The 24038-nt window shown below is 38.3% G+C and overlaps 1 protein-coding gene across 1 annotated transcript; it reads left to right on the top strand.

The window, feature by feature from the left end:
• The first annotated feature begins 847 nt into the window (after window positions 1-847).
• Window positions 848-23251, top strand: LOC121323251 (DNA-directed RNA polymerase II subunit RPB2). The gene is made up of 25 exons (XM_041264201.1): window positions 848-987; window positions 2018-2090; window positions 2281-2431; window positions 2681-2793; window positions 4840-5059; window positions 5338-5496; window positions 5940-6104; window positions 6502-6698; window positions 7864-7983; window positions 11701-11887; window positions 13154-13297; window positions 13751-13890; window positions 14763-14874; window positions 15261-15415; window positions 15992-16190; window positions 16641-16809; window positions 17745-17841; window positions 18549-18643; window positions 19144-19394; window positions 19684-19773; window positions 20948-21055; window positions 21341-21454; window positions 21701-21861; window positions 22267-22462; window positions 22767-23251. The coding sequence occupies exons 1-25, from the start codon at window positions 969-971 to the stop codon at window positions 22854-22856; spliced, it is 3525 nt and encodes a 1174-aa protein (XP_041120135.1). The 5' UTR covers window positions 848-968; the 3' UTR covers window positions 22857-23251.
• The last annotated feature ends 787 nt before the right edge of the window (window positions 23252-24038 follow it).

Raw genomic sequence — 24038 nt, 5'->3', positions numbered from 1 at the left:
ACACAGAAAATTGTGGCAGTCTGGAACCAACTGGATCCTTCAAGAAGCTGCTTGATGAGCTTCTGGGATCAATAAACTACTAACAACCAAACAAAAACGATGGGCCGAATGGCCTCCTCTCATTTGTAAACTTTCTTATGTTCTTATATTCTAAATAATTGTCTAATTGTCATTTTGCTAGGGGAGCTCAGATACATTTACTATACAATACCTACAAAAAATAAATTTCAGGTGTTTTGGTTCTTCTTGGATTAAAATAAAGGGTAATTTCAATTTTAGAACTTAGCTTAGTCTTCATAGTATTTCCCGAATATAATTAAAAGATTTACATTGTAAATCAAACTATTTTCAAAATGCATGACATCTTGAAAACCAAACAATATAACTTTTTCAGTCGTATTTTAAATTGTTGATGTCTGGTATAAAGGCATTTAAAAAAGAGGCGGCAACCCGTTTAATCAGAGTTATTGTAAAAACCGCAATCTATATCAATATCTGTAAGTATACAATCTCAATTCACCAGCTCTTCTGGTTGCATGTTCACTGTTCCTGGAGCCCGAAGACGAGAAATACATTATCCAGCATGCATTGCGATCGACCACTGCACTACCGGTGTTTCATGGGGGTGTACTGGCATAAATTATTATTTTTATATATTGTATGAAGGATTACATATGTCGTATATGTTGCATACATAGTGATTTTTCCATCTATAGTGATATTGATATACAAAATGATATACAAAATGAAGAGTGTGTGTGTGTCTGGCAGAGGTTACTATCACGGCTCCCCCGCAGTAGTCTCTGGTATTCTATATCGGAAAATACGAATTGGCCATAGACGTCCCTGGTCGCAGGCTGGTGTGGAAAGAAATAAATGAACTGCAAATTCTGAATACATGCGCATATATATATATTTTAAATATATACCTTTTGTTTAGTACATAGAAGGAAAAAAAACGGATTAAGATGTATGACCAAGACGAAGGTAATGTTGTTGCAATATGTGTTTTAATTGTTTTTTATAACTTGTGCGAACATCGCGCCATCGGAAGGTTACATTTCATTTTCAGGATTGCTTTGAAAAATGTGGCAGAATTAGTTCACTTTAGGAGAAAAATATTTTCTTTTGTAAGATATATTTTTAATGAGTTGATATTTGTTAATAACTACAGTGCAAACATTTAACGGAATTGACTTCACAACTGGCGCAAACGACCAACAAACACAAATAATAATAACAAAACGTTTTTGCTCTGTTGATAACATCTGATTTAGTTTGGTTGTACTTGCCTCTGTTCCTCCGTCCTTGGATATGGAAACTCAGATGTAAATGTTTTTCATTTGTTGTATTTATTACAGTCTCACAGGACTTCAGTTCTGTTTTGGGGTTTAGATGTAACGTTATTGGCCTTCAAATTTCACTATATTGTTCCACAGTGTTTCTTTTTCACTACACTGTAGAACTTTTCTTTTTCATACACATTCTTCCTTAAATTCTCTACTTATTGCATATCAGATTGTATTTATTTTACTTACAACATTTACAATTGTGTACCATTCGTCTTTTTGTTTAAGATCTAGAACAAATTGTAATATTTGAAAATAATAAATTAAAAGCATATTAACTGCTGTTTAAAGATGCTGAAGTTAAGCCGGTTTTTTTTAGGGTTAGCTTTTGTAGCAGCTGATATGGTGGCCTATCATTTTTTGCCTTTACTTGCATAGTCATAGGCATCTAAGAGCCCTGTGACGGTGTATAGTGGATGTATTTGTGCATTCTTTCAGGAGAAAAGTTAATCTGTGCAGAATGCATATAATAAAGGTACTACAAAAGTACCAAAAAAATTGTTAGGTACAGTACTTGCACAATTAATAGAATCTGTAATGCTGTAAGTGAAATTGGACCACTGATCCCATTTTGTTGTGGAACTACCTAAAACCCTGTAGTAGTGCATCCACAAACCAACAGATATTACATTTAAAAATTGCATTAAGTTGTGCATTTTTGTTTTTAGATATTCAGTATGATGAAGATGAGGATGAAATCACACCAGATTTGTGGCAGGAAGCCTGTTGGATTGTTATTAGGTAAGTTTACATATCTCTCTCTCATTTCTATGATCCGATATCATTTAGACTCTTTAGTTCTTCCTGTCGATTATTAATCTAAATGGTTTTGTAGGGCACCCAGAAAAGCTTTCTGTGTGTTTAGATAAGTAGGATCCTAAATTGTGTTTTTGGCCCTAATTTTAAATGTATTTTATTTTTGTCCGTATAGCTCATACTTTGATGAAAAGGGCTTGGTACGACAGCAGTTGGATTCATTTGATGAATTTATTCAGATGTCCGTGCAGAGAATAGTCGAAGATGCCCCTCCAATTGACTTACAAGCTGAAGCTCAACACGCCACTGGGGAGATTGAAGAACCGGTACGGTTTTTAATTTTTTTTATTTGCCTAAGCTGATAAAACCAGCAAATTTCACTGGTGAATAGGCCAAGTGCTTTTAGTGATTTAGCAAACAAGCTTAGATGTGCCTGATGGCCTTCTCTCATTCATAAATTGTCTTTGTTCTGACAACTTTTAACTGTGTATCCTTGCAAACCAACTTTTCAGAATTTCAGGAATATATAGAGAGTTCCATGTATGTTACAATTATTTTTATTTTTTCCATTTAAGCCTCGTTATTTGCTGAAGTTTGAACAGATTTATCTGTCTAAACCAACACATTGGGAGAGAGATGGTGCTCCTTCGCCTATGATGCCAAATGAAGCCAGGCTGCGAAATCTTACGTAAGTGGTTTGAGAGATTTTATTTTTACTTTGGGTCTTTCTATTATTTAGCAAAGTTGTGCTGCTGTTAAGTTTCACCTTAAGAGGCAAACACAAAGTGCTTGCACTTGCTAAGTAGGGTACATCTCTGGGGTCTTCAAGTGGGCACCTTCCATCCTCTGTGTTTCATTGACTAGCCCACGACACCCTGAGGGCTCAACAGTGATTCTGGCATCCCAGCATCACCCCCCTCCATCCCCCACTCAGCTCAGACCAGCTTACTTACCTGTACATCAGCGTTGCTTTTTTTCTGTTGTGCTTGAGATCCCCATCCAGAATCTTTCCGTCTCAACCACAGGCAGTTGCTGCTCCTTTCTGCTGCTTCAGATAAGTTCTTCACTGTGCAACGCAACTCTTAGCCACTGAACCCGACGTCTCTGAGAAACCGGGTTGTAGAGTGTGCCATAAATCCTCGACAACCCACCTCCACTGGGTAAACTCAGACTCTCCATCCTCGCTGTTCTGCTTCAGCAGCTAGTTGAGCATACCAAAGTTTTTTCCTCTCATACGCCTCATCAACAGCATCTTCCCATGGCACTGTTAATTTTACCAGATGAACAAGGCGTGCTGATCCAGACCACAAGATAATGTCTGGTTGAAGGTTAGTGGTGGCAATTTCAGGTGGAAAAATAAGCTGTTGACCAACATCTGCCAGCATCTTCCAGTCTCTAGCAGATTCCAGTTGTCCTGAGAGAGGCTTGATTTTAACCTTTTCTTGGTGGTTGCTCTCCTGGATGGAGGAATATTGTCTTTGGTCAGGTTACGCTTGTCTTCCAGTGCTAAGGCCAAACATCGCAGCACCTGGTCATGGTGCCAAGTAAACCATCCTTGGCCCACCTTACATCCTGTCAAAATGTGCCTTAATGTTGCAGGTAATGAACACAAAGGACATGAGGGATCCTCACCCACCCAGAGGTTTAGATTCTGTGGTGATAGGAGAACATCATATGCTGATCTGATGAGGAAACTGATCCTGCTTTGTTCCATTGTCCATAGGTCTTGGCAGCCGATCTTGCGTTGTTCCACACTCTCCCATCTCGTCCATTCTCCCTGCTTGGCCTGGGAAACAGCCTTTACACACCTGATCCTCTCCTCCTGCTTTTGCACCTCATTGACTATCAGCTTCCTACGTTGAGCCGGGGTTGCCTTGTGCCATGTATGAGGAGCTGAACTGAGAAAAATCTCCTTTTTCATGCTGAACTTGCCCCATAATATCTCCGATTCGAAGGGCAGCCTTAGCATCTTCCACAGCTTTTTTTTTGCCGTCTATTTTCTTCCAATTTTCAACACAGGTGCTGCTTTCCTTGCGCATTTGTCACGTGAATGTACTAATGTAATTTCCAGTTGGACTTTGGCGCACTTAAACTCCTTGGTTAGAGTGGAGATTGGTAGCTGCAGTATTCCTTTACCATAAAGTCCCACTTTGCTGAGGCAGCGTGGAACTCCCAACCATTTCCTGACTTATGAACTGATTAAAGCTTCCAGCTTCTCAACTGTTGTCAATGAAACCTCATGCACAGTCAGTGGCCACAGCAGTCTTGGCAGTAGACCAAACTGAAAGCACCAGAGTTTCAGTTTGCCCGGTAAAGCGCTGCTGTCTATGCTCCCCAACCCTTCCACTGCTTCTATTCTAACTTCTCCCACACAAATACTACTTCATGACTATTTTTGTTTTTAATATTCAATAACTGTCATCTCTGTTCTCAATATGGTATATTATAGGCGGATGATGCAGCAATAATGTTTAAGAACATTTAACTTTATTGCTAAAATTGAACTTGTTTTACATCACTTGTAATATTGTTGTTTGAAAGGTCCAGATTTATAATGCTGTGACTACTATATTAAAAGCTTAGTGCAAGAGGTGCATCTGCCCTTAAGAGAGTAGAAGCCACCGTGTCTAGGCTCAAGAGAACATCTCGCCTAGCTCTTTAAAGCTTACGTGGTCCTTGACGCTGTTTTTCCAGGATTGTGTTTTTACTGCTTTGCCCATGTCTTCATGTACAGGTACTCGGCGCCTCTTTATGTGGACATTACAAAAACCATAATTAAGGAGGGAGAGGACCAGCTGCTGACACAGCACCAGAAAACCTTCATTGGAAAGATTCCAATCATGCTTCGCTCCACATACTGCTTGTTGAGTGGCCTGACAGATCGTGATCTTTGTGAGTTGAATGAGTGTCCCCTGGATCCTGGTGGATATTTTATTATCAATGGATCAGAAAAGGTGAGGCTGACAGTCACAATATACATTTTGTGTGGTCTTCTGTTGCAATTGGCCATCACACTGAGCACCTTTATAGTGATGACACCTGTTTTGTTGAGCAATTGAGGGTTATACTTCTGCGTGTAGTTTTTTTTTGTGTTTTTTTTTTTTTTTTTTTTAAACCCGTTACCACTTAATCCACATTGGTTGATCTTGCGAGAATTGCCTTTCTAATTGGAAGAACTTGTGCCCTTACTTTAAAGCTGCAGCCTGTGTTAACGTTGTCCTTTTTGCTCTAGGTTCTGATTGCCCAGGAGAAGATGGCCACGAACACAGTTTATGTGTTTGCAAAGAAAGATTCTAAGTATGCTTACACAGGCGAATGTCGATCCTGTTTGGAAAACTCTTCTCGCCCAACAAGTTCAATATGGGTCAGCATGATGGCAAGAGGTGGACAGGTAAGAAGTCATTACTTGACAACCATGAGAACAAGACCTAGAGAAGCAGGTCTTAGAACATGTGTAATGCCTTCAGTGTCATAAAAACAAATGTTAAATAATATGAAAGCTATGTACTTGGTTCACTGCTAAGTTTAAAGAGCTTAATACTGCATTGGCTGGTTTCATAGATGGAGTTAGCATTAATTCTGATCTACGTTATCAAGTGGCATTAGGTAGTCCCAAGAAGCCAGTCATTTAACGAGCAAAATTTCTGTCAATAGTCAACTTTTTTCTTTTTACAGTAAGATTCACTTGTGTTGTCTTAATGAAAATATACTTACCTTTTAATAAAACTTTTTTTTTTTTAAAACCTGTTACTGCTTGAAATACTATGTTTCGCTTCAGAATTTAATCCAAATGCAGGTAACCTTTTTTTTTATTTTTTTTATTTTGCTCAACAGGGAGTAAAGAAAAGTGCAATTGGTCAGAGAATCGTATCCACGTTGCCATATATTAGGCAAGAAGTCCCCATCATCATTGTGTTTCGTGCTCTGGGTTTTGTGTCTGACAGAGACATCTTGGAGCACATTATTTATGATTTTGATGATCCAGAAATGATGGAAATGGTAAGTTGTAGGTATTTAAGGGAATAAAACAACATATGTTACATAGCCAGAAAAGGCTGCATCACCGTGTAAAGACATTAAACTTGGAACGATAATGATGGAAAAAAATTGCTTAATTTCAAACACTTCTAACTAAAGTAATGGAGCAGAGCATTACCTGAAACTAAGCTAACTTGTTTGTTTCGCACAATCAGTGTGCCTGTAAATTTATTAAAAAAAATATTTATATATGCTGGGAATTCAAGGGACTGTATTCTAATTGTAGAAAACATATTTGGTTATAATTGATTAATTCACTGTGGTACAAATACAAGCTTGAAGACCCACCCCATTGCATATGGGCTGCACAAATGTAGGCCGGTCAAAATGCCTATTTTATCTTGTATATTTTTTTCAGGTCAAACCGTCGCTAGATGAAGCTTTTGTTATTCAGGAACAGAACGTGGCTCTGAATTTCATCGGGTCAAGAGGTGCAAAACCTGGAGTAACGAAAGAGAAGAGAATTAAGTATGCCAAGGAGGTCTTGCAGAAAGAAGTGCTGCCACACGTGGGTGTCAGTGACTTCTGTGAAACAAAGAAGGCCTATTTCTTGGGGTAGGATGCAGTAACCTATTACCTAATGATGTAACTTAAAAAAAAAGGATGGTGAGTAAGTAGATTCAAGAAAATGCAGAGTCATTTTCTTCAATCAGTTGTTAGGTTTTTTGAAATATGCAGGGAGTCTGGTCCCAGGTACAGGATAAACAGAATACTCGTCCTTACAATTTTTGCATGACATTAAATACCCTTCTGTATAGATGGTCCACCTCCTCTTTCTCTGACATTTAACCAATTGCAAAGGTACAACACATTATTCTGTTACCATATATTTAATTTAGTGTCTGTGTGTAGTCTAGTGTGACGACCTCTGAACTCAGTGCATTCTTCAGACCCCTGGTGCCCCAAAAGGTCCATACATCTAGTTTTTGTCATCTTCCTTGTTCATATCTCTCCGTTTTGCTTGAGACCCTTTGAGTCCAGTGGCGTTATCTCTTATTCTCCCTGAGAACCTTTGGGTCCAACGCCAGTCCCTGGGAGCCTTTTAGCTCCCTTATGCTTTGCATTCCAAAAGTCTTGGAGCCTGGCCCCTTCTGGTCCACAGCATTGTTAACTTGTTAGCTTGCAGTTAATGCTGGGCAAGAAGCTTGTAGACACAAGGGCGCTATCAATTGTTAGCAGTACATGCAATTTGAACCAAACAGACTGCTGTCTGCAATATTAGTCTCTTTTCAGAAAAAAACACCAGTATAGCTCTGCCAGTCCACATGCGTAGCAAACTGCTAATCAATTCTCGATCCATGTTTTCCAACACCTAAACTTATATTTTAATAAATATACATATCAAAAAATATAAAAATACAATACTAGCACAGTATGTTCAGTTGCTTCCAGGGTAGTTAAAATTATGAGCATGTACAACTTTCAGCAACAAAGTAAGAGAAATGAGCAAAGGCCAATATGATATTGTGGTTTATAATTGACAGTCAAGCTTGCACCTTTTTATGTAAAATGTAGTGGTTTATGGTATAAACCTTCTTTAATACGTACGGTAACTCTTGTGTGTGTGATACTACACATTAGGTACCAAGTGTATTCTAAACCTTTTTTTTGTATGCCTCTCCCAGCACCTTGATCATAACCCTTTTTAGTCTGTTTCGTGTTTTACTTGCCTAGGAAAAATGAAAGTGAGCTGTTCAATAAAGATTTATTTCTTTTTTAGGTACATGGTTCATAGGCTTCTTCTGGCTGCTTTAGGTAGACGAGAGCTGGATGACAGAGATCACTATGGAAACAAAAGACTAGATCTAGCTGGACCCTTACTTGCTTTTCTATTTAGAGGGTAAGACCCATTACTTGTATTTGTAATTTTGCTTTGAGCGTTGCCTTCAGACACATTGAAGTGTGCACAACTACACTGTATCTCTTGTGCACAACTACACTGTAGTTAAGGCTTAGAAATTTAAATGAAAATGTCAAATTTAATTACATGTTATGTATAGTTATGGTTCCCTTTCAAGTATGAAATGTATTGATGTCATCATGGGCCGCCCCCGAGGGCACAAAGACTGTGCTCACAGATCTCAGCACCGTTCTGACTGATCTGACCAGAGAGCCTTGTTCAGATAAGTACATTGTTGCTTCTATCTGTATATATTTTGCATTTATTGTGTTTTTTACACAAATTATATGTGATATTTAAACAAATCGCTGTAACAGTTTTTACTAATTACGCGTGTTGTGTGCATTACAGCCTGTTCTGTCCCGCTGCAGCCTTGTGCCCCGCATGAAGCCAGCGGCTCGTTGCTCCTTGCCAGGGATCCAGTATAATATGTTGACTGACATTTATGCTCTCCGACCTGGAGCTTGTAATATTTCTTGTTTTTGCCTTTTAGCACAATATGAGACGTTTTATATTTCTGTAATTATGTTACTGTTTTTGTTAGAGTATTTTCTCAGTGTTTTCTGTTTTACAGATGTTACGCGCAGGCTTGTCTGCAACGTTGTGCTCAACACATGTGCAGCAAGAGCAGCTGCTGGGCTCAGCTGCTGTCTTGCAATCCCTACCACAGTATCTTGATGCTGTTTTGTTGACAGCTTTTAGCATCACCATTGCAAAGGCTGTTGTTACTGGCTAACAAGCAGGCTTCCCTCAGTCTCATGTGTGGTACTGATGGCGTGCTTTTGCCAGTGGCTTTTACATGTGGGTGTCTCTGTACGTTGCCACACAAGGTACCAGGACCGAGGTTACCTCAATTCTCTGTGCCGTACCCGTACTGAACTGGTACCGTACCAGTCACGCTCCGGTTTTGACCCGCCCAGTTGATGTGTTCAGATTTGAGGCAGCACCTGTACAACTGTATCTGTACACTGCATTGCTTGCTCCTTGCATCATGCCTGTGTTCTATCCCTGTGAGACATGCAAGGCCAGTTTGCCTATTGAGTTCAAGCACTGCAGGTGCTCTTCCTGCCTGGGGTCGGAGCACACGAAGGAGACACTGGCTAATTGCTGCTTCTGTGCCCCTTTGTCCAAGCGCTTGCTTGAGAAGTGGCTACCCCACAGCTCTAAGGAGTGCTCTGCATCCCTTACTCCTGCTTGGCGCTCTTCCCCACAGGTTTTCTGTGCCAAAGTAGAGCCATGGGGTGAACAGCGTACGAGTTCCATGTCTTGCCATTTGGCCTCTCCCTAGTTCTCTGTGTCTTCTTGAAGTGCATAGAAGCTATGTGGCCCCATTGAGAGTCCAAATGTGCTATTATCTGGACGGCTGGCTCGTTTTATGCCTACACGGAACTGATCACTGGCCACCTTCAACGCTTGGGCCTTCCAGTGAATCATGCAAAGATCCAGCTCACACCGGGGCCATGTTGGCCAGTCTGTCAGACAGCAGAGTGCACAGAATTGCCTCATGTTGGGAGCTTTTTCGGCTTAACAGGGCGCTAATGGTAGGGATGTTCCAGAAACTTCTGGGCCTGATGACAGCAGCTTCCCAGACCCTTCCCTTGGGGTCTCATGTGCATGCTCACTCTGCAGGCCTGGTTCAGCAGCATGGTTTTTCAGCCCGTGTAGAACTGCGACTGCCTATTAAGTGTTCCACTACTGTCTAAAGGCACTCTCTTGGTGGAAACAGCCGGCCCATCTACGCCTAGGCGGGGTACTGGGTGGAATGGCCAGTGTTCAAGGTGCGTGGAACCCCTCTTGGTTGGTCTTCACCAGTGTTTGTCAAAGACTCTCTCAGTATCTCATGTCAACCAGTCTGTGGAACTGGAGGCCTTCCATCTACCTCCTTTCCAGTCTGACAGAGCAACAGCTGAACCCTAACATATACAGTTAATTCAGGAAACGATATTTGCATTGCGCAATTAATTAATGTGACTTATTATTTTATTTGTACGTGTTTTATTTTGTTTCAGTGTTTTAAACTAAAAATATCACTGTATGCGCTACAAGATGTAGCGATCAGATATTTTGCTGCATAATCAGTTGCTGTAAAACTCAATTAATATTATTAACCGTTTACACACAAAATGCAGATAAAAAGTACATCCACACACACATGCAAATATGCATAAGCACATACAGTGATCATCTATATTTAAATAGGCACGGTACTTAAGTTCGTCATTTTTAGAAGCCTATCTGAATTTCCTTTCTAAGAAGTTCAAGTCAAATGGAAATGTATGTTCAAACTTATGTACAGCATGAATCTTTTCCTCCTCCTCCTCTTTCTCTTCTGTTGATGTCATACTTTCCATTCCTTCCCAAAACAGCCATATTATCTTTGTATATTAGGCAAGAGCAACAGTGGGGGGAGGGAGGGCATTTTCTCGTTAAATGTAATGCTATAAAGTACTTTTTTTTAAAAAAATATACCCGGGAAAGGTAACTGATGGGTCAGACATGCTGGTGTTGCACTGCCTGCTGCACGTCCCAAAAAAAAATAAAAAAACGCCACCGCGAAGCACTCGTGTGTCCAGGCTCTTCAGGGTGCTAAAAGGCATGGTGTAAACATTATATAAACACAGTGTAAAAATGTAGGCATTATTGAATGGGTTAACCCTGTGTTTACTTTCACTTTGAAACTTCTGACTCCTACGCACTCCAGTCTCACACGCTCTGGTAAAATTGAGATACAACAGTTTTTGCATTGAAATATAGTCTACGTTAATAACTTTCACCCTTTTCCAGGGTGCTACATAAACATTAATGTGCTTTCTACAGTAAGTAGTCATACTTTTGTTTGTTTTTTTCATACTTTGACTTTTCTTTTTGTGCCTGAAATATAATTTCTCTGTTTCATTGGTGTCTGGTTCTGTCTTTCTTTCACCACTTTTTTCTGTGTAATAAGTTATTGCAAAGCCAAACGGTTTGCTTAGATCCAAGGACTTTAATTACTTTTGAAACTTTTATTGTGTGCTTTCACAAGTTTGTGGTTTTAAAATTCTGATATAAATATATTATTTTGTAATTACTTTTCACAGACACAAGTGACTTTTCTTTGCTCTTTAAATCGTGCTGCCTAAAATCATAAGAAAATGAACAAAGTTACTTTATTTTAAATTTTGGGTCCCTATTAAGGCACATATTTAGGCCCATTATATACAGGATTTAGACCCCTGCAAAACCCTGAAATTCAATTTCGGTGGGGCGGTGTTGACACTTGAGAGGGCCCCCATACCCCCCCCGCCTTCTACTTGGGATTTCTAGCTTCTTACTTTAATTGTAAATGAAAAGACTGCATAGAGGTGAGTTTCTACCTCAATTTTCACCCTAGCTACTTGTTACTGGGGTTGTGTATGGTAAAGCACAGTTTTTGTACATTAATCCATACTTTAATGGTTACATTTCTTACTTGAAAGGAAACATTATTGTCATAACCCTGGTTCCCTGAAATAGAAATGGAACCATTAACCTTCAAGGTCTCTGCGTCCATGATTGCAGCAGGCTTGAAGTAAAAGTGACGCAGAGATCTATGAGTGCAGTCTTTTTGCTGTCCAGGTTGGGTTCAATAACCAAGACATGCCCTAAAAGTTACATGCTACTGCCATTTTTTTTTCCCAGAATGTTTAAGAACCTGTTGAAAGAAATCAGAATTTATGCACAGAAATTCATAGACCGAGGGAAAGATTTCAATTTGGAGTTGGCTATCAAAACTCGAATAATCTCGGATGGATTGAAGTATTCTCTGGCTACAGGAAATTGGGGCGATGTGAAGAAGGCCCATCAAGCTAGAGCTGGAGTGTCTCAGGTAATTATCGGGAAGATAAAACGGACTGTGAAACCTACACAGCATTAACATAGACATTTTCTCATGTTAGGATTATCTCCAGTAGTACCTCCACTAAACCTAAAAACACCTGCTTTTATGGGTCCGTCAACCTGTAGTGATGAAAACCCTATAGACACTGGTACACATGGCTGTGAAACCAGTTAGACAAAATAACTGCTGCTATTCCTGCTACACACACTTCTCTGCTGGTATATAATGCGTGGTAGTGCCTTTTTTAATAATTTGACAACCATGTTTAACTTTTACTGTTGGAACAGTTAACTGTCCTAAGTAACCACATACATTTCTGAAGCAAAGCTTTTAAAAAAAATGTCGGTTTTAAAATCATGTCGAAGTGGAATCAACCCTTAAATAATTTTGGTTCATGTGATGCAACTTTAATACCTGGTGTTTTTGTAATAGGGTGGAGTCGTTTCCTTGTCCAGTTTAGCTGCCTTTCTTGTTGCAAGACACCAAACTAGTGGTTTGTTATAATGCTCTGAGTGCATTTTCACATTGTACACCAGTACATTCAGAATTTGAACCTTAAGAATTCCTAAAGTACATTGAATCACTGCCGCCTTTTTTTAAATTGTCGTCACCAATTTTTTACCCTGGTTTTCTCCCCAGTTTAGTGTGCTCAATTATCTGTATCCTCTGCTCACCGCTCGCAACCCCCCCGCCAACTCAGGAAACTGCGGCTGGAGCACACGTCCTCCAAAACGCGCTCCTGCCAATCCATTTTTCGCACTGTGGATCCACAGTGATGCCACCAGACCTATTGTGTCGGAGGACAACACAGATCTGGTGGCTCCACTACAGAACCACAGGCACCCTAACGGCCATAGGGGTTGCTGATGTGCGGTGAGCCGTATATTCTCCTGCCGATCTAAGCCCTTCCTACCCGGGCAGTGCTCGGCCAGTTGTGCATCGCCCCTTAGGAACTCCAGGTCATGGTCGGCTGTGACAGCCTGGATTTGAACTTGCGATCTCCAGTCTATAGGGCGCATCCTGCACTCCGCTTGGAGTGCCTTCACTGGATGTGCCATTCGGGAGCCCCTGAATCGTTCTCTTCTTTAAAAAAAAAAAAAAACTGGAAGGCTTTAAGAGGGGTGGCTCTTGAATACTACACTGGCCCCAAATTGGTGGGGACTATGACAAATGAAGTAACTTTTCTTTTTGTGTGTGTGAACAAGAAGAAACCAGTCTACTGCACTTTGATTTCTGTAAATATTTATTTTGTAGGTGTTGAATCGTCTGACTTTTGCTTCAACTTTGTCTCATCTGAGGCGTCTGAACTCTCCAATTGGTAGAGATGGGAAACTGGCTAAACCCAGGCAGCTGCACAATACACTGTGGGGAATGATTTGTCCTGCTGAGACTCCAGAGGTAAGACTATCAATTTACATCTTGTCAAAACTCATTTCTCAGTTGTTTTTTTCCTAAATTTTAGAGCTTCTCAGTACCAATACTGCTTTTCTGTGACTGACCCGTTTTTAATGCTGTTTGTGTTTCTTCATGTAACCCATTGAAGTTGTCTAGAAATGAAGTATTGAAGTATGTGCAATAAGCGATCCTTAGAAAGCCAGATTCACCTGTGTGTGTTTCATATAAGAAAATGTTAGATCTCCAAAATTATGGCAGTACATATTGGATACAGTTTACGGAAATTATCTTGTTATTTCTATGTACTTTTAAGTGAAGCCTATATTTCACATAAAGGGTCTTGGAGCACATTTTGTTTAACTCCATTACTAAGCAGAACTGCAGTGGCGTATTTTAGATGAGGATTCAATACTATTTTCACCAGTGAGACCATGTGTTACTTTTAATGTCTTTTAGGGTCACGCTGTAGGGCTTGTAAAGAACCTGGCTCTCATGGCCTACATCTCTGTGGGCTCTCAGCCTTCCCCAATCTTGGAGTTCTTGGAGGAGTGGAGTATGGAAAACCTGGAGGAGATTTCACCTGCTGCAATTGCTGAGTAAGTTCAGCTGTTTGCGTTTACATTAAGATCAAAATACGGTGTGCAGAGTCAGCCATACACTGGGGTACAGGTTCATGTACAAAGTGGGCCTGCAGGTTAGTGAAGAAAAATCAGAAGGGACTATAGCAGCCCCTACTGGCTGGGTGACCTGTGAGTTCAAGCAGACTCTTGTAGGGCTGGTCTTTGTCCAGCAGGGGCAGGTAGGTCTCCAACATTTGTTGTCATGCTCCTGTGTCTAAAAAGCTGGTTGGCTTGGAGGAGGCATCAGAAGATGCCCACTGACCACAGCTCTCTGAAGCCGTTATGAGGCACTACAGCAGTGAGGAAGCTTTAATATTTTAGGTTTGCCGGCATTAAGGGACATCAAACACTCGGTTGCAACAATCGTTGTAGCACAATGTTTACACTAAGCAGAGTGGGGTAAAATTCATAAACAAAATACACAAATTTTACATCCCCATGTAAAATATTCCATAAACCATGGACAAGATATGCTAATGAACAAGTACCAATGTTGTTTTGCATCTAGAAACAATGGACTGTTGCAATCCTACACCAGGAAACATTAATAAAGTGTGACTTTTGAAACATAAGAGCAGCACCCGCATAATATCGCTTTGCATTTTTGTGATGTGGAATTATGGCACTGGAGTTGGCCCCTGGGTTCTGCTGCTTTGAATTTGGCATAATCAAAATGAAGCCTCAAAAGACTACCTGTAAAGATATTTATATTTTATTTGGACACCTTTCCACAAGGAGCTAAGACCACCAGAACTACTTTTACGTTGACCCCCAATTGCCTCTACAATGATATGACTTTCTTCTCCTGAAGTGTGTGTTTAGGTTTGATATGAAGTGTTACTTTTCAGTGCTACCAAGATTTTTGTCAATGGCTGCTGGGTGGGAATCCACAAGGATCCTGAGCAGCTGATGAACACACTGAGAAAACTGCGTCGCCAAATGGACATCATAGTGTCTGAGGTAAGGCTTTCATTCAGCTAGTAGAAACTGCAAAAAAAAAAAAAAAAAAAAAAATCGAAATTAAAAATCTATCCAAATGTCTTGCAGAGTTACCACTGCAATAAAACATACAACTAATTTTAATTTTACTTGCTAAAAGTTTAAACTAAATGCAGAGATACCAGTCAGTAATTCTGGCTATTACACATTTGTATACTTCAAATACATAATTAGCATTTTTTTGAGATTCAAGTTCAAAATGTTAATTATAAATTCTTAACCTTGCTCTAGCAGTCGATATTTTTATTAAATATTCATGTCAGTAATAACACTAATCTCTCCTTGCTTAACTGGAAGGGTAATGTTTATATCCATATTGCAACAGCTGTCTCTCTTGTGTGCCACAGGTCTCTATGATCCGAGATATCAGAGAGCGTGAGATCCGTATTTACACGGATGCTGGAAGGATCTGTAGACCGCTTCTGATTGTGGAGAAACAGAAGCTGCTGCTGAAGAGGCGACATATCGACCAGCTGAAAGAGAGAGAGTACAATAATTACAGGTAAATGCTAACCAGCCTATATTAAATTGAGTTGGATACAGTAATGTTGAGTCTGTTAAGGCAAACATTTCTTGGTCTTCAACTGCTACAGCCTCCAGAAAATAAGCTAGTGCAGTATTGCAAAAAAAATTAAGAATACAAAATAAACCAGAATATATCTTTTTGATTGTGTGCCTGTCACAGTAGCTGCACGAGCTGATAATATAGACTATTTCTATTTATGACGAATCTTATGGTTAGATAATAAATAAGTGAAACCTAACAACTAAATTGGTGCAGTGAATTTTATCCAAGAACAGCAGCCAAATTCAGGACAAGTGCATTTTGTTCTAAATTTTAAAAATGAAAGCCAACAGATTGTTAAATGTGTATACAGTAGTCTTTTTTTTTTTTAAATATATTTGATAGCTGTCATTCGGCAGTTACAGCTCTGGGGTGGGGCAAATGACATATGCATGCTCTTTGTGTTGTCAGTACATGTTTTGCAGTCGTTCTAGTTTTATATGAAATGCCTACTGTAAAAATCTTTAAATGTGCATTGTATTCATGGAAAATGTGCCTGCTGAATTTTTGCAGTTGGCAGGATCTCGTGGCGAGTGGTGTTGTTGAGTATATAGATACCCTGGAAGAGGAGACTGTGATGCTTGCAATGACTCCGGATGACTTGCAGGAGAAGGGAGTTGCCTATTGCTCAACTTACACCCACTGTGAGATTCATCCGTCCATGATCCTTGGAGTCTGCGCCTCCATTATCCCTTTCCCAGATCATAACCAGGTATTTACTTTTTAAAAAAATAAAACAACAAATAAAAGTTAGAAACCTGACCTTTTTTCCCCCACTGATATGTCAAGCTAACTGTCCAATCTGTAATTTACTCTTTTTTAAATTGACTAAATTCAAGATCTAAGCACTCAATTGTTAAATAATGTAAGTAAGGCAGATGCAACACATCTTTAAAATACTTCATGCCTTGCTATATAATCTGGTATACCCATTAAAAACATGTAATACAACTATATACATAAAATAACTTTGGAAACCAATTTTATTATGTCCTGTCTACCAAAATAAATATTCCCTAGGTACTAGGGGTTGTAAGAACACAGATGTACTGAATATATATCAAATATATATATATATATATATATATATATATATATATATATATATATATATATATATATATATATATATATAAATATATTTTTTGTTTGTTTGTTTTAGTCCCCAAGAAACACATACCAGTCTGCTATGGGTAAGCAAGCCATGGGTGTTTATATTACAAACTTCCATGTGCGTATGGACACCCTGGCACATGTGCTGTATTACCCGCAGAAACCCTTGGTGACGACACGTTCTATGGAGTACCTGCGATTCAGAGAACTTCCAGCAGGTATGTGTCAAAACACAGTTTTAGTCTGAGAGCAGTAGATTAATCTTATTATTAATATATATGCATGTATTTGGCAGATGCTTTTATCCAAGGCGACTTACAAGTGTTACAGGGCAGTACAGGGTTACAATGCAAGATTCATATTTAAATACAGTGTAGTTTAGAGTAAGTGCAAATTATACTACTAAAAATACAATATGGAATGAGATGCAACAAGTTGGGATTAAAACAATGTATATATGCAATGACAGTAGTAGTGCAAGCAGGGTTCATAAAGTTTTTTCTGATGCAAATTTTAAGGACCTTCAAGGACCATTTGGACAATTTTTATTGTTGATAACTAATAACCAATCCCAGTTTATACCTTGCGTCTCATGTGATATGGAATTGTAATCTATTCTGCCCCAAAGCCTTTTACTTAAGTAATACTAGGACAGAGACGGGTGTTTTTAGTAAATTTTAGTTTGTGATTTAAATATTTCGCATTTATCTTTTTTTTGCATCTTTACTCAATTGAAGCTAATTTTTAAAAAACAAACAAAAAAAAAAATCTGTTCCACATTATAATTCACTGCAAGAACCAAAACCATATAAGGGCAAATGACTTGTCTGCATTTCTTCCTTTTCGTTTTCATCTACTCGGTACCCAATGTGTGTGAAGCAGAGACTTCTGCTTTTTGTGTAATTTGAGTAGAAATATTTTATCATTGTCTTGCTAGCACTGAAAGTAATAGTAGAGTTGAAAGTTGCTGTGTCTCATAGTCCTGTTTCATTTCACACTAAATATATCCTTGATGTCAGTTTAGTGCAGTCTTCTACCATTTAGATTTGTGTGTCCTTTTTAATAACAGTAACCTTGCTGACAGTCGGAATTGTTTACATTCCTCAAAGGTGGGTTGTATAGGGACACTTGTACTGTATATTCTCTTCTTCAGGCATCAACTCGATAGTGGCAATTGCATCATACACAGGATACAATCAAGAAGATTCTGTTATTATGAATCGTTCTGCTGTTGACAGAGGCTTCTTCAGGTTTGTATGAAGTTCTTATGATTTATCTGGAACTGCTTTTTCTGTTTAGCGAGGTTGTCACAAGTCTTCATCTAAGCAGAATATACAGACATGTATACAGAAAACACAAAGTAAGGTATTAAACGGGATAGAAATTACATTTTAAGAAAACAAATGTAACGAATCCCCTTTTAAACTGAACAGCCTCCCCCAGAATGTTTGTTTTTCAACCTAGAGGGGGCAGCACTTTTACAGCAAGAGATGTAGAATGCTTTGGCATGCATAAATATAACATTTAAACAGACAAAAATTATAATGAAATCAGTCCAACAAATAAGTATCCCATTGGCATTTAGATGAAGCTATATATATATATATATATATATATATATATATATATATATATATATATATATATATATATATATGTGTGTGTGTGTGTGTGTGTGTGTGTGTGTGTGTGATATCTATATTGTGTGTGTGTGTGTATATATATATATATATATATATATATATATATATATATATATATATATATGTATGTATATATATTATATATATATGTATATATATATATATATATATATATATATATATATATATATATATATATATATATATATATATATATATATATATATGTGTGTGTGTGTATATATATATATATATATATATATATATATATATATATATGTATATTGATATATATATAAATTTTATTTTAATAGGTCTGTATTCTACCGTTCTTACAAAGAACAGGAATCAAAGAAAGGTTTTGACCAAGAGGAAATTTTTGAAAAACCAACACGCGAAACCTGTCAAGGTAAGGCAAATCTGAATTAATATTGCAGTTTGAAACTTTCTGCTGGTAAAAACAAAGTTTGATGGCAAACTATTATCACGATACAATTTGGCATAACCAGTGCTGCTTATATATATATTTCACAAAACGGAAGGTGTTTGTAAACATTCTTATAGGTTGAGTAGTTCTTTGAAAAAAGGGCCCAGAATGTTCCCTAGTGAAGGGGTGTTCTGTAATTCACATCATTTTTTGTCTCTTGCTTCTTATTTTCTTCAAAACAGCTTGTCATCCCTATCAAAATATGTAATCCATTTTAAAACGGTGCATCCCTGACCTATTTATTTCTCTCCTTTTAGATGTGTCATCGCTTTTAACAGACTCAAATGAAAGTGCCAAGATAAATGTTTTAACACGTACCGCCCCCCCGCCCCCCCTAAAGTATACCTTTTGCAGTTTTACATACAAATTTGATGCCTGGTTGAAGGAGCATCCATTTGAATGGTTTGTTTCAAACATTTCAGGTATGAGGCATGCCATATATGACAAGCTGGATGATGATGGGTTGATAGCACCTGGAGTTCGTGTCTCTGGGGAGGACGTTATTATCGGTAAAACTGTGACTCTGCCTGAGAATGACGACGAGCTTGAAAGCACAAACAGGAGATACACAAAGCGAGACTGTAGCACTTTCCTCCGCACCAGTGAAACTGGTATTGTGGATCAAGTAATGGTGACGCTCAATCAGGAAGGGTACAAGTTCTGCAAAATTAGGGTGAGTCCAGATGTCTGACATGGATTGGAGAATATAGTTGGTAATTAAGAGGACATACAGAGGGAAGGAGACACTGCTTCAGAGTCGTGAGGGTATAGAATAGGCTGCCTAGTCATGTTGAGGCAGAGCCATTTGAATCCTTTGAACTGGACAAAGTTTTGAAATCAGTCAGCTACGAGCAACTGGATGAGCTTTGACGGGCCGACTGGTCTCTCATTTGTAACTTTCAGTTCTCATGATGTTTCAGTTCAAACATGTTTCCATATCATTTATTTTTCTCCCTCCAAAGGTGCGTTCAGTAAGAATTCCACAGATTGGAGACAAGTTTGCCAGTAGACATGGACAAAAGGGTACTTGTGGTATCCAGTATAGACAAGAGGTAAGCTTATCACAACTATGCTTTTGTATATATTTTTGTGGGGTTTTAATCATTGTTAAGCTAAATCTACTTCTCACACTCGCTATGTTTTACAGATAATTTAATCATGGAATTGATGTCACTATCAGTAGTGAGGCAGTGTGAGGTGTTCTTCTGTCGTGGTTTCAGACCACCCTCCTTGCACATACTGTGGACATGACCTTGGTATAAACAGGAGAATGTAGTAGGGATGGGAACTTTTAAAATAGTTTCCTATTCGAGTACACCCAGTCCAAAATGTTAATGTATTAGATTACCCGAACTGTAGCTGCTGTGTGCAGTCATTATAGGGGACCTCAAAACAAGGCAACAATTGCAAACAGTCTGTTTATTGTAGAATTTTGCTATTACAAGCATTGCATAAGTAATTGGGTCCATTTAATATGCAAATAACATCTAACTTAACACTTGTCAAGCGTCAGCATTTAAAAAAAAAAAAAAGATGTTTGCTTCTACTATGTACTCTAATATGTAATATGCTATTCTAATCGTTTATTTGTGTATTCGACTACACTGACCCATCCTTGAAATGTAGACAATCTGTTAAAATGAGACCAGTAATTACTGTTGAATGTAAGGACAGATTGCATGCAAATAGTGATGTGTGACCTTGTTTGGGCTAATCTCTGATTTTACGTGTATCCAGACTGGCCAGTGGGAATGGTAAGGGTATATATTCAATTGATTTAAATAGTGATCGATCTAAGGAACATTGCAGCTTTCAAAATTAGATGATACCAAGCCTGTCATTTTACCTACTTGTAAATACAAAAATAAACCTAAGCGGCTCGCGCACACTGAAGTTGGTGTTCTAAGTCCTCTTTTTTTATAATATTTTAAAATATTGCAATATATAGATCCACCACCCTTTTTTTATCAGTTGAATTCTCCCCGTAAAGTCGTGACACCTCCTGTTTAATTAGGACTAGGTCCATCATTTTATTCCATCTTTCACGTCGTTTAAACCAAGGGATTAATTGCAGTGTAATGTGCAGTGTTAAATAAATCTGAAGCATCTATGACTTGTGAAGAACATTACATACTATACCCTTTTAATGCTTCATAGTCCGGCATGTTATAATCTGGATATTGCTTTTTTTTTTTTTTTTTTTTTTTTATGTCTGTTCTTTCTTAGGACATGCCCTTTACCTGTGAAGGTATAACACCTGATATCATCATCAACCCTCACGCCATCCCCTCTCGAATGACCGTTGGACATTTGATTGAATGTCTTCAGGGAAAGGTATGTTTGTTTTGTGTGGCGTGTTTTTATTTATTTATTTATTTATTTATTTATTAGTTTTATTATACACCAATTGTCATGCCAGTGGGAGGGGGGCAGGCAATACAGTTCTTGTCCAGTTAAAACAATGCAGATGTCCTGAACTATATAAACACTTGCTAAAGTAGGCAATGACCTGAAAAAACTTTATCCTGCCATAGGACGGATTGCCATGTGATTCTTTTACCTCCTTATCACTAAAAGCAGACCTAATCGTTGTTTTTTCTCATTTGTTTTCCTGTGCAGGTGTCAGCAAACAAGGGGGAGATTGGCGACGCCACACCTTTCAATGATGCTGTGAACGTGCAAAAGATTTCCAATCTGTTATCTGAATATGGTTATCATCTGAGAGGAAATGAGGTATGCCCTTAACAAATGTAATTCTAGTTCATTTATGTTCTGTTTCTGAATTTTGGTGTTTGAACAGTGATTAACTGGTATTGAAGCCCCTTCTCAGTATTCACAGTGCAGGGATAGCAATCTGTGTTCTTGCTTTTTAATACTGCCTGCATGAACCCATTTAAAATGCATGCATTTGATGGCAAAGGGCACCAGCTGTAAGGCCTTTTAAAAAGGTGGTCTAACTAAATGAATATTATTTTGCAGGTGTTATACAATGGCTTTACAGGTCGCAAACTGACTTCCCAGATTTTTATTGGTCCCACATACTACCAGCGGTTAAAGCACATGGTGGATGACAAGATTCACTCGCGTGCTCGTGGACCTGTTCAGATCCTGAACAGGCAGCCCATGGAGGGTAGATCACGGTGAGTGCATTGAGGCTTGAAATAAAACATGTTTATCTTAATTGTGTCTGTAATACTTCCCTAAGAACATGGCTTGCTTGGGGGACTAGGCTGTTTTATTAAAAAAAATTGCATTCAAAACCAATTCAGCTATCTAGTATTAATTTTTTTTGTTTTGTTTTGTTTTCTTGCATATTAATTTAATAGTAACATTTCAACCTCGTTTCTATAGTCGGAGCAATCTATAATTAATTTGTTAAATTGTTAGAACTTCAACCTTGTAAATTAATAACAGGCTGAGATCCAAGCAATTTTGTGATTTTCAATTCAGCATTGCAACTTTTAGCTAGTCAGTCCTATTCAGAGATGGACAACCTGGACAACTTAACTTACCGGTGCATTGAAAGCTTTATTCCCCCCCCCCAGTGATGGAGGTCTGCGTTTTGGTGAAATGGAACGAGATTGCCAGATTGCTCACGGAGCTGCGCAGTTCTTGAGGGAAAGGCTGTTTGAAGCTTCTGATCCATACCAAGTCCATGTGTGTAACCTCTGTGGACTGATGGCAATTGCAAATACAAGGACGCACACATACGAGTGTCGTGGATGTAGAAATAAAACACAGGTAAGCTTTTATGAAACTTGCAGGGTCTTCTAGTGAGCTAGTAGTTAAGCATTTACTGAGTGTCCTTTTGCGATTGAATGCCTTTTAAACGTGTTTTACTCTGGGGAGGGGGGGAGATATTTTAATATAAAGACCACTTAGTAAATTTCAATGAACTTGATATTAACCTCTGACCCAATATGGCTACCATTCCTCTTGCATTATTCTCCCAAGAATGCTTTGCTCACCAACACCCACTCAAAGCTTTTGTGTTTACCCAGAGTCCAGTGCGTGGTGTCATATTCACTATGTCTCTTTCTTTCAGATTTCATTGGTTCGAATGCCATATGCCTGCAAACTTCTCTTCCAGGAGTTGATGTCCATGAGTATTGCTCCTCGTATGATGTCTAGTTAAAGACTAGAACTGCTGGGGGTGTTTCATCAGCAAGTTGTGCTATTCAGTTGAGAGATTTTTAAACTGCCCAGAGCACTCTTCGTGGCACTGAAAAGCTGATCAAGAAATCTAAAACTACAATAGTTTGCTTGGACATTGATGACGAGTGTGTTTACTTTTGATAAAGTATTTTGCTTGTTGTAATGTCAATGTTTTGAGCATTAGCAACATATGCTAGGGTTTTTGTTATAAAAGTAAATAAAAGCTCTTTTTTTTTAATTCTTCAGTCATGACAGTGAATTATTCGCATGTGGTTTGCTGATTTGTGAAGTGTTAAAGGAGATGGCATACCTTTTTATTGGACTAACTAAACAATAACTAATTTTAAATATGGTTTAATGATATACTAGTTTATCAATCTGCACTTTTTATATAAACACTGTAAAGGTTAAATATTTAAACCTTATAACAAAAACATGTAATGTCTGTATTACACTGTATAACACAATTTTTGTTCCTGGGTAGTAAGTGTTATTTCCTAATTGCTTATGCCTCAAAAGTATAGAAAATGGCTATTATTCCCCACAAACTTTGCTTTTGTGACCAGGACAGTGATATTTTGAAATATCACTATTTCCAATGGGAAAACGGGCAAATGTGTGTCTTTTCATAGATGTACTGGTAAGTTAAGTGCTTTCATATCCAGGTTGTCCATCTCTGAATAGGACTGACTAGCTAAAAGTTGCAATGCTGAATTGAAAACCACAAAATTGCTTGGATCTCAGCCTGTTATTAATTTACAAGGTTGAAGTTCTAACAGTTTAACAAATTAATTATAGATTGCTCCGACTATAGAAATGAGGTTGAAATGTTAATATTAATATGCAAGAAAACAAAACAAAAAAAAATAAACATGGTTGTAGAAATTAGGCTTTACTGTGTAAAACCCTAGGGCGTGCAACATTAACCCAGGCATTAAGATAAAACTACCATTAATAGATTACTGTGTTTAACTTTTGTAGGAACAAAAAAAAAAAAAAAAAAAAATGTGTTACACTGTGTTATCATTATGATGACACTAGTGTTTCTAAATTGATTTCAGATTAAATCTGAAAGGATGATAATTATAACTTAGATCCTTGTCTCAACCCACTGTGGAAAGCAGCAAAGGAGAGTGCTGCTTTCAGCTTGACACCAGCTTTT

The sequence above is a fragment of the Polyodon spathula genome, chromosome 1 (genome assembly GCF_017654505.1).
Source record: "Polyodon spathula isolate WHYD16114869_AA chromosome 1, ASM1765450v1, whole genome shotgun sequence".
Lineage (NCBI taxonomy): Eukaryota > Metazoa > Chordata > Actinopteri > Acipenseriformes > Polyodontidae > Polyodon > Polyodon spathula.
Note: the sequence above shows the minus strand (reverse complement) of the source record. Positions and strands in the feature narration are given on the sequence as shown.

Coding starts and splice junctions, on each gene's coding strand:
- LOC121323251 (XM_041264201.1), top strand. Junction 11,888..13,153: donor CTAGAGCTGGAGTGTCTCAG/GTAATTATCGGG, acceptor TTTATTTTGTAG/GTGTTGAATCGTCTGACTTT. Junction 16,191..16,640: donor CTTTCCCAGATCATAACCAG/GTATTTACTTTT, acceptor TGTTTGTTTTAG/TCCCCAAGAAACACATACCA.